Below are 10,196 nucleotides of genomic sequence, written 5' to 3' on the forward strand. Positions count from 1 at the left end.
GAGAGAGACGGGCGAACCCGAGACCCCCCCCCTCTCCGGGGGCGGCGGGGACGGAGCGGGGTGCGGAGGCCGTCAGCAGGACGTGCCGGTCCCCGGCGGTGCCCTCGTCCCCTCACTGTCCCTCTCTGCCCCATTCAGGTCCCTGTCTCACCTTCCCCGACCCCCATGTCAGCAACTGCTCGGCCAAGCGGCACGCGGGGGAGGAGGAGTTCAGGATGCGCGTGAAGCCCCCGGGCCCAGTGGTAACGACCAGCGTTGTCCGAGGCTCGCCCGACTACGTCCGAGAGCCCAAGTACTACCCGCCGGGGCACCCGGCGCAGCGGCCCGCGGCCTGCCCGGCGGAGAAGGCCTTGTCCTGCAGCGTGCTGAGCTTCCCTGAGGGCTCGTGCCCCGCGCTCGGCCGGGAGCACCAGGCGGGCTCGCTGCTGCACGGCGACCCGGCCGACCGGTGCCAGAGCTTGCACGGCGGCACCAAGGGTGAGGACTTGCTGGGCTGCGCCGGCGAGCCCCGGATCCTGGGGGGCAGCGCGGACGAGAGCGCCGCCCGCGACCGGGCGCCCAAGACCTTCCCCAACGCGACGCTGGCCTCGGGCCGCTGCAACGTCGACAGCATCGTTGCCCTGCTGAGGAGCAAGTGCGGCAACGGGCACATCAACCTCCACCCCGTGGTGCAGCTCATCGACATCATGAAGGACCTCAACCGCCTCTCCGAGGACCTGAAGAGCAGCGGGGTCCACCTGGACTGCGGCACCCTGCGCGGCGGCGGCGGCCGCGAGGAGAGCCGCCTCCTGCCCGCCGACCGCGACCTCCAGTACAGCTTCTTCTCCTCGCCCTCCTTGGCCAACAGCATCCGCAGCCCCGAGGAGCGGGGCGTGCTCTGCAAGACGGAGCCGCCGCGGCACGCGCGGCCCCGCGACGGCCAGGCCGAGGGCGGCGGGGCGAGCGCCCAGCAGCCGCCGGGCCACAGCGGTGGCATGGTGGGCTCCAAAGCACCCGGAGAAGAAGCCGGGTGCTCCCAGCCGGACGCCGGCGATTACTCCGACCTGGCCGAGGCGGATATCCTCAACGAACTGGCCTCCTTGGCTTGCCCCGGGACGCAGCTGCTGGAGTCGCAGGCGATGGAGGCGCAGCCCCAGTTGCTGCCGGCCCAAGAGCTGGATTCCCAGTCCCGGCTGCTGGATTCCCAGTCGCTCGAGTCCCAGCCCCAGCTGCTCGATTCGCAGAGCCTGGAGCCGCTGCCGGAGTCGCTGGAGCTGCAAAACCTGGAGCCGCTGGGGCTGCAGTCGCTGGAGCCGCTCTCCGAGTCGCTGGAGCTGCAGTCGCTGGAGCCGCTCTCCGAGTCGCTGGAGCTGCAGTCGCTGGAGCCGCTGGCGGAGCCGCTGGGGCTGCAGGCGCTGGAGCCGCTGCCCGGCGCCCTGGAGCCGCCGCTGCTGGACTCGCAGGCGCCGCTGCTGGCCGCCGAGGCCTCGCTGCTGCCGCCGCCGCTGGAGACGCAGGCGGGCGCCGGGGCCGGCGAGCCCCTGCGGCCCCACGGCCTGCAGCCCCGGCTCGGGGGCTGCCCGCTGGGCGGCGGCGCGGTGAAGCGCGGCCCCTGCGGCGGCCGGGGGGCCGGGCGGTGCGGCGAGGACCACCGCAAGTACGCGCTGCGCCGCACGGACAAGCCAAAGATCCTGTGCCGCCGGAGGAGGGCCGGGCGAGGGCGCCGGGCGGACGCGGCCCCCGAGAGCCGCCTCCTGCCCCTCGCCCTGCCCGCCGAGGCGCCCGCGGGGCCGGAGGAGCCCAGCGCCCCGCCGTTGGCGCCCCCGTCGCCCCCCACCGCCCTGGAAGCCGACGAGGGGCCCAAGGCGCCGGCGGCGGGGAAGAAGAGCAAGTGCCGGGGCGTGCGGAAGATGGTGGTGAAGATGGCCAAGATCCCCGTGTCCTTGGGGCGGAGGAACAAAACCACCTACAAGGTGTCGTCTCTCAGCAGCAACCTGAACCTGGAGGGCAAGGAGCTGGCGGCCAGCAGCTCCATGGAGCCCACGCCGCTGCTCAAGATGAAGAACAACGGGCGCAACGTGGTGGTGGTCTTCCCGCCCGGCGAGATGCCCATCATCCTGAAGCGCAAGCGGGGCAGGCCCCCCAAGAACCTGCTGCTGGGCCAAGCCAAGCCCAAGGAGCCCACCCCGGAGGTGAAGAAGAGGAGGAGGAGGAAGCAAAAGCTGGCGTCGCCCCAGCCCTCCTACATCGCCGACACCAACGACAGCAAAGCCGACTACTCGGACGTGCTGGCCAAGCTGGCTTTCCTCAACCGGCAGAGCCAGTGCTCGGGGCGCTGCTCGCCGCCCCGCTGCTGGACGCCCAGCGAGCCCGAGTCCATCCACCAGGCGCCCGACACGCAGAGCATCTCCCACTTCTTGCACCGCGTGCAGGGCTTCCGCCGGCGCGGCGGCAAGGCGGGCGGCTTCGGCGGGCGCGGCGGGGGCCACGCCGCCCGCGCCTCCCGCTGCTCCTTCAGCGACTTCTTCGAGGGCATCGGCAAGAAGAAGAAGGCGCCCGCCGCCGTGCACGCCGACCCCGTGCACCCGCGCAAGAGGGGGCGGCCCGAGCCCGACCCCGTGGGCAAGCCCAAGCGGAAGCGGCGCGCCCGCAAGAACGGCGTGCTCTTCCCCGAGCAAAACCCCGGCCAGAGCTTCAGCGACAGCGCCTCGGAGTGGGCCGGCGACAAGGGCAGCCCCTGGGCCCCCCACCACGGCCACCCCGGCGGCCAAGCCGGCCGCAACTGCAGCTACCAGGGGGCCGAGGCTCGGCCGTTCCACTCGGCGGCCCTGGATTCGGGCTCCTCCGGCCGCGCCGGCTTCTTCGCGGGGAGCGCGCCGTCCTCGCAGGCCGAGGTCAGCCAGGAGAGGCACAGCCTCTTCACCGGCTACTTCCGCTCCTTGCTGGACTCGGACGACTCCTCCGACCTGCTGGACTTCGCCCTCTCGGCCTCGCGCTCCGAATCGCGCAAGTCGGCCGCCGCCGCCGCCTACACGGCCCCCCCCGGCGCCCTGGCGGGCCAACGCGGCCTGGCCGCCTACCCGGCCCGCGGCGGCAAGGTGGCGGCGGCCCCCGGCGCCGAGGCCGCCTTCCACGCCGCCATGCAAGGCCGGCAGGCCTTCCCGGCCGGCCGGCCCGCCGCCTACGGCGTGGCTCAAGCCGCCTCCGAATGCCGCGGCGCCGACTCCTTCCCCAAGCTGGCGCCGCCCTCGGCCGTGTCCCGGTCGCCCACGGCTCACCCGGCGGCCAGCGCCGGCCCCGCGTACTCGCAGTACGGCGGCTACGGCCCGGGGCAGAGCGTGGCGCCCGCCAGCGTGTTCCCGCCGGGCAAGCAGTACCCGGCCGCCCAGGACTGCGCCAACAGCAAGGACTGCAGCTTCGCCTACGGCAGCGGCAGCAGCCTCCCGTCTTCGCCCAGCAGCGCCCACAGCGCCGGCTACGCGCAGCAGACGACGGCCGGACCCAACCTGCCGCTCGGCAAGGCCTCCTTCTTCAACAGCTCCGAGGCGGGCCAGTTCTCCAGCGCCTCGCACACCCCGCTGCGCTGCGACAGCCGGGCCAGCACCGTCTCGCCGGGCGGCTACATGGTGCCCAAAGGTTCGGCCTCCTTCCAGCCCTCGCCCGAGAACTGCCGGCAGTTCCCCAGCGCGTCCCAGTGGGCTTTCCGGCAGGGTTACGGCGGCCTCGACTGGAACTCGGAGGCCTTCAGCCAGCTCTACAACCCGGGCTTCGAGTGCCACCTCAACGAGCCCAACGTCATCCTCGACATCTCCAACTACACGCCCCAGAAAGCCAAGCAGCAGACCGTCTCGGAGACCTTCTCCGAGTCCTCCTCCGACAGCACCCAGTTCAACCAGCCGGCCGGCTACCGGCGAGCCAACAGCGAGGCCTCGTCCAGCGAGGGCCAGTCCAGCCTGTCCAGCCTGGAGAAGCTCATGATGGACTGGAACGAGGCGTCCTCGGCCCCGGGCTACAACTGGAACCAGAGCGTCCTCTTCCAGAGCAACTCCAAGCCCGGACGGGGCCGGCGGAAGAAAGTGGACATGTTCGACACTTCCCACCTGAACTTCTCCTCCTCTTCCTCGTCCTCCTCCGTGTACCCCTCCAAGAGGAGCACGGGGCCCCGGCAGCCCCGGGGCTCCCGCGGCGCTTGCGCCTCCAAGAAGGAGAGGGGGACGGGCAAGGCCAAATTCCCCACCAAGTCCCAGCCGGTGAACCCCCTCTTCCAAGAGAGCACAGACCTGGGCTTAGACTACTACAGCGGGGACAGTAGCATGTCCCCCCTGCCCTCCCAGTCCCGGGGCTTCGGGGTCGGCGAGCGGGACCCCTGCGACTACGCCGGCCCTTACTCCATGAACCCTTCCACCCCTTCCGACGGGACGTTCGTCCAAGGCTTTCAGAGCGACTCTCCCGGCTTGGGGCAGCCGGATTTGGAGAGCAAACACTTCCCTGCCCTCCCTCACCAGCTGGCTGCCCCCGGCCAGCAGACTGTGTTCGAGGCCGGCTTGCAGAAAGCCTTCTCGCCCAACTGCTCCCCGACGCTGGCCTTCAAGGAGGACCTGCGGGCGGGCGACATCCGCAAGCTGCCGGCCTGCGACTCGCTCAAACACAGCATGCAAGGGGGGGCCCTGCCGCACGCCCCGCACATGGCCTGCCGCGACCTCCCCATGCCTCAGCCACACTACGACTCCCCCAGCTGCAAAAACCCCCCGTACTGGTACTCCCCCAACGCCAGCACCCGGAGCCCCTCGTACGACAGCAAAGCGGGGGCCAGCATGCTCGTAGACTTCATGGGCAGGACGGACCCCTCGTGTCTCAACCCCCACTTGACCAGCCCTGGCGGCACCCATCCCTCCAAGGGCGAGAAGGAGCCCTTGGAGATGGCCCGGGCTCACCACCGAGGGCCGTACGCTTGTCCCTTGATCAATGACTTGAATATCTCCCCCGTACCGAGAGACTCAATGCTGCAGCTGCAGGACAACTACAGGTACCCCAGTTTTGCACCCCAAGGGCACCCCGTCATGGCCCCCACCCAGAAGAGCGGGTTTTTGGGTCCAATGGTAGAGCAACACCCCGAGGACACTTTTACGGTCACCTCATTGTAGTGTCAGCTGACGTGCCAACCGGACAACGAGGTTTTGTTACAGGGTAGGTGCCGGCGCCTCTCGGGGCGGGCGGCGGAGGGGGTCCGGGACGCGGGCGGCAAGGCGCCACGTCGGTGCAGCCGGGCGGGCTCTGCCGACGGGGAGGGTGACTGCGGGCGGCCAGCGCAGGCATGGGGTGCCAAGGGACGCGGCTGTCCCATTGGTGTCACCACCCCACCGAGCCGGTCTGGCGGTGGCTCCTGGGGACGAGCATCACCCGGGACCCCCCCCACGCGCGGCAGAGCCGCCCCAAGGGCCAGCTCAGCACCGCGCCGGGTTCGGGTGCGGGTGCCGGCACAGCCCGTGGCGCGGCGCGGCACGGGGTCTCGGTGGGGACGGGGCCGCCCGGGACCCTTCTCACCCTGCGTGTGTTGTGTTTCTCTTGCAGAGGTAATTTAGCCAGCACTTTTTTCTGGAACACTTTTCAAGTTCTGTATTTAACTGGGATTGGAACTGTTTGTTTGTTTTCTAAAAAAAAAAAAAAAAAAGAAAAAAAGAAAAGAAAAAAGGAAAAAAGTTTTAAAAAGTTCAAAAATAAGTGAAACGCAAGGAAAAAACAAAAGAAGAAATATGGAAGAGAGAGAAAAACCCTGTTTTTTCCCCTTCAAACTCAAACTCGCTCCGTCTGAGAACAACGTGGCTCTGCTTTCCGGACTGCCGCCCCCCCCGCAGCCTCCCGCCCCGCAGCAGGACAATCGGACGGACGGACGGACGGACGGCGCCGGCGCTCCCGCCGCGAGCCGAGGGAAGACCCGGCGGGCAGGGAGGGAGGGCGGGCCGGGCAGGAGGCGGCCGCGGGACCCGTGGGTTAGCCGGTTGGTTTGTCCCCCCCCTCCCCAACTCCCCGACGAGAAAAGACGTCGAGGCGAAGGCAGAGCCGGCGCCGGAGGGCCGCGCGACGGCCCCGCTCTCGGCCCTTCGGCTGCTTTCGGAGAGTCTCTTTTTCTTTTTCCTTCCCCCCCTCTTCGTTTGCTCGCTTGCTGGGGGTGTTTTTCTTGCCTGATGACGCCGACGGGTGTTACTTTTTTGGAGAGCCGACCGCAACGACGACACTTTCTCAGCTCCGCCAATGGGTCTCGGAGACGCAGCCGTTGCCCAGTAAGTACCCCGTGAGCCGAATCCTCACCTTAGCAGCGGGCTAATCACGGGCCAGGGCTCTGCTGTGCTTCCCGGTCCTCTTTCGAGAAGGAGCGCCCTGCGACGCCCCATCGATGCCGCGTCGGCGTGCCCTGACCGCCTAATTACGGCCCCGCTAAGCGGTTCCTGGCAAGCAGGTGCAGGCGTGTGCTTGGTGCAAGGTGCCCTTCCGGCTGGGTTGCCAGCGTGCCGTCCTGCCTGGGTAACCCAGCACCCTGCTCCGCCCAAAACAGGGGCACCCCGCAAGATTCACCCGCGGGCACGGGGTGCCCCAGCCCCATCTCTGTCTCCAAACGCTCACCCTGCACCACAGGCCTGGCACTGCCTTGGCAGAGTGGCCGAGCGCCAAAGCGGAGACCCATCTGCTGAGCATCTCACATGGACCAGAACCTGGGTGTGCAGCATGCTGGAGCGCAGGGTGTGCAGGGTGCTGGAGCCCAGGTGTGCAGGGTGCTGGATCGCAGGTGTGCAGGGTGCTGGATCGCAGGGCATGCAGGGTGCTAGATTGCAGGGTGTGCAGGGTGCTAGATTGCAGGTGTGCAGGGTGCTGGAGCAGAGGTCTGCAGGGTGTTGGATTGCAGGGTGTGCAGGATGCTGGAGGCCAGGGTGTGCAGGGTGCTGGAGCACTGGTTGTGCAGGGTGCTGGATTGCAGGGTGTGCAGGGTGCTGGAGCGCAGGTTGTGCAGGGTGCTGGAGCCTAGGGTGTGCAGAGTGCTGGAGCGCAGGTGTGCAGGGTGCTGGAGCGCAGGTGTGCAGGGTGCTGGAGCCTGGACGTGCAGGGTGCTAGATTGCAGGGTGTGCAGGGTGCTGGAGCGCAGGTGTGCAGGGTGCTGGATTGCAGGGTGTGCAGGGTGCAGGAGCCCGGGTGTGCAGGGTGCTGGATTGCAGGGTGTGCAGGGTGCTGGAGCCCAGAACCTGGGTGTACAGGATGCTGGAGCGCAGGCTGTTCGGGATGCTGGAGCACGGGTGTGCAGGTGCTGGAGCGCAGGCTGTTCGGGATGCTGGAGCGCAGGTGTGCAGGGTGCTGGATTGCAGGGTGTAAAGGATGCTGGATCGCAGGCTGTTCAGGATGCTGGAGCGCAGGCTGTGCAGGGTGCTGGAGCGCAGGGTGTACAGGATGCTGGAGCGCAGGAGTGCAGGGTGCTGGAGCGCAGGTGTACAAGATGCTGGAGCGCAGGGTGTGCAGGGTGCTGGAGCGCAGGCTGTTCAGGATGCTGGAGTGCAGGTGTGCAGGGTGCTGGAGCGCAGGTGTGCAGGGTGCTGGAGCGCAGGCTGTTCGGGATGCTGGAGCGCAGGGTGTGCAGGGTGCTGGAGCCTGGGTGTACAGGATGCTGGAGCGCAGGTGTGCAGGGTGCTGGATTGCAGGGTGTACAGGATGCTGGAGGCCAGGCTGTTCAGGATGCTGGAGCGCAGGGTGTGCAGGGTGCTGGAGGCCAGGGGGTACAGGATGCTGGAGCGCAGGGTGTGCAGGGTGCTGGAGCCCAGGTGTGCAGGGTGCTGGAGGCTGGGTATACAGGGTGCTGGAGCGCAGGCTGTACAGGATGCTGGAGCGCAGGAGTGCAGGGTGCTGGAGCGCAGGTGTGCAGGGTGCTGGATCGCAGGGTGTGCAGGGTGCTGGAGCGCAGGCTGTACAGGATGCTGGAGCGCAGGGTGTGCAGGGTGCTGGAGCGCAGGTGTGCAGGGTGCTGGATTGCAGGGTGTACAGGATGCTGGATCGCAGGGTGTACAGGATGCTGGAGCGCAGGGTGTGCAGGGTGCTGGAGCGCAGGAGTGAAGGGTGCTGGAGGCCGGGTGTACAGAATGCTGGAGCGCAGGTTTACAGGGTGCTGGATTGCAGGGTCTACAGGATGCTGGAGCGCAGGTGTGCAGGGTGCTGGATTGCAGGGTGTACAGGATGCTGGAGCGCAGGCTGTTCGGGATGCTGGAGCGCAGGTGTGCAGGATGCTGGAGCCTGGGTGTACAGGGTGCTGGATTGCAGGGTGTACAGGATGCTGGAGTGCAGGGTGTGCAGGGTGCTGGATTGCAGGGTGTACAGGATGCTGGAGCGCAGGAGTGCAGGGTGCTGGAGCGCAGGTGTGCAGGGTGCTGGAGCCCAGGTGTGCAGGGTGCTGGAGCACAGGGTGTACAGGATGCTGGAGCGCAGGTGTGCAGGGTGCTGGAGCGCAGGGTGTGCAGGGTGCTGGAGCGCAGGGTGTGCAGGGTGCTAGATTGCAGGGTGTGCAGGGTGCTGGAGCCCAGAACCTGGGTGTGCAGGGTGCTGGAGCGCAGGGTGTGCAGGGTGCTGGAGCCCAGAACCTGGGTGTGCAGGGTGCTGGAGCGCAGGGTGGGCAGGGTGCTGGAGCACGGGTGTGCAGGTGCCACATTGGGTCTGAGCAGGGTCCCGGCCCTCTGGACGCGGATCTAGAGCCCAACGCAGGAAGCACCGGGGTCCCGCTGGGAGCAGGGCCAGCACACGGGGCTGTGGGGGGCTCCCGGGACCCCTGAGCGGGCAATGGGTGCCGCCGCTGGGACACTCACCCCTCTCTCGCTCTCCTCCCCAGCCTGCCCCAGCGAGCCAGAGCACCCCGCGCCCTCGGCCCCGCGCCAGCCCCGACGACCGCCCGCGGCCCCCGGCCCGGCCAGGAGAGGAGAGGGCCGCCCCGCCGCCCTCCGCCCCGCGCGCCCGCTGGCCGCCGGCACCCAGCTTCGCTCGCCGGCGCTCTCTCTCCTCCGGTCAGAAGCAGAGGGACTCTATTTTTAATTTTTATTTTATTAATTTTCGTTTTCTGCACAAAACCAGCAATTGTAAATACTTTTGAAGAAAAGGAATTAAAAAAAAAAAGTCGGGAAAAAAAATTTAAAAAGCTGAAAATTCAAAAAAAAAAAAAAGCCACACACCTGAGGAAAAAAAATCAAAAGTGAAATAGAGAATTAAAAAAAAAATAAAGCGACAGAGCGGCGAATATGCAGGAGAGAGAAGCAAAAACCCACCAGTATGCACTGAGAAAAATTTATTTACAGATCGATCGACAAAAAAAAAAAAGTAACAATAACCTATTTATTGTATATAATGTTTTATTATAAATCGTGTCTTGTATATTGCATTCTGTACATCTGCTGTGGTTTTGTGGTGTGCAACTTCCGCATGGGTTCATTGGGTTTCCGTTGCCTTTTTTTAATGACGATGATTTGAGTTTTATTTTTATTATTATTAATAAGAACGACGCGGGTTTTTTTTTTTTTTTGGCAGTACACACCCAAAGATCCAAATTTGTATAAAAAAAAAAAAAACAAAAAACAAAAAAAACCACAAGGGAGTTTTAAAAAAATTTTAAAAAAAGAAAGAAAAAAACAACCACAACAACAACAAAGGAGAGCTCAGTAACCCACCCTGCTGGTGGGGGGGCCGGGGGTGGCGGCGCGGAGGGGCGGCCGTGCGCTCGTGCGCGGCTCCCGGCGCGGCTGCGGCGGGCTCAGGCTGCGCGCGGGCGCGGGCGGGACGTGGGATTTGGGGCTCCTCTCCTTTCTCCCCAGCCTTCTCCCTCTATCCCTTTCCACCTTCCCCCCCGCCCCCATCATTCCCCCGGCCTCCTTCCTTTCCTCCCCACCGCCCCCTTCCAGGGTTTGGAAACTTTTGTACAGCTTTGTGGATTGTGCAAAAAAAAAAAAAAAAATTAAAGAAAAGCTGGAAAAAAGCAAAAAAAAAAAAAAAGGAAAAATGCAACAACAAAAAAAAGAGGGGGGGGGAAACAACCCGATCGAAGTAGGAAAAAAACCCACGAAACCGACAACCACCGACCGCCCCCGCCCCGCGCGGTGCGGCCCGTCGCCGCCCTGCCCCGCGCCGCGCCCGTGCTGCGCGCCGCCCCCGCCGGCGCCCCCCGCCCGGCCCCGCTTTTCCCCTTGACTGCTCTTTTT

At 65.9% G+C, this 10,196-nt stretch overlaps 1 protein-coding gene across 4 annotated transcripts in view; it reads left to right on the forward strand.

The window, feature by feature from the left end:
• The window catches only part of AHDC1 (AT-hook DNA binding motif containing 1), a 51,826-nt gene extending 42,444 nt beyond the window's left edge, over nt 1-9,382 (forward strand). For all 4 annotated transcript variants that reach the window (XM_068917502.1, XM_068917501.1, XM_068917503.1 and 1 more), the window contains 3 exons: nt 139-5,166; nt 5,551-6,260; nt 8,840-9,382. In XM_068917502.1, coding sequence (XP_068773603.1) covers nt 216-5,123 — 4,908 coding nt within the window. In that variant the 5' untranslated portion in view covers nt 139-215 and the 3' untranslated portion in view covers nt 5,124-5,166; nt 5,551-6,260; nt 8,840-9,382. The remainder of the gene's footprint in view (nt 1-138; nt 5,167-5,550; nt 6,261-8,839) is intronic.
• The last annotated feature ends 814 nt before the right edge of the window (nt 9,383-10,196 follow it).

The sequence above is a fragment of the Struthio camelus genome, chromosome 23 (genome assembly GCF_040807025.1).
Source record: "Struthio camelus isolate bStrCam1 chromosome 23, bStrCam1.hap1, whole genome shotgun sequence".
Classification (NCBI taxonomy): Eukaryota; Metazoa; Chordata; class Aves; order Struthioniformes; family Struthionidae; genus Struthio; species Struthio camelus.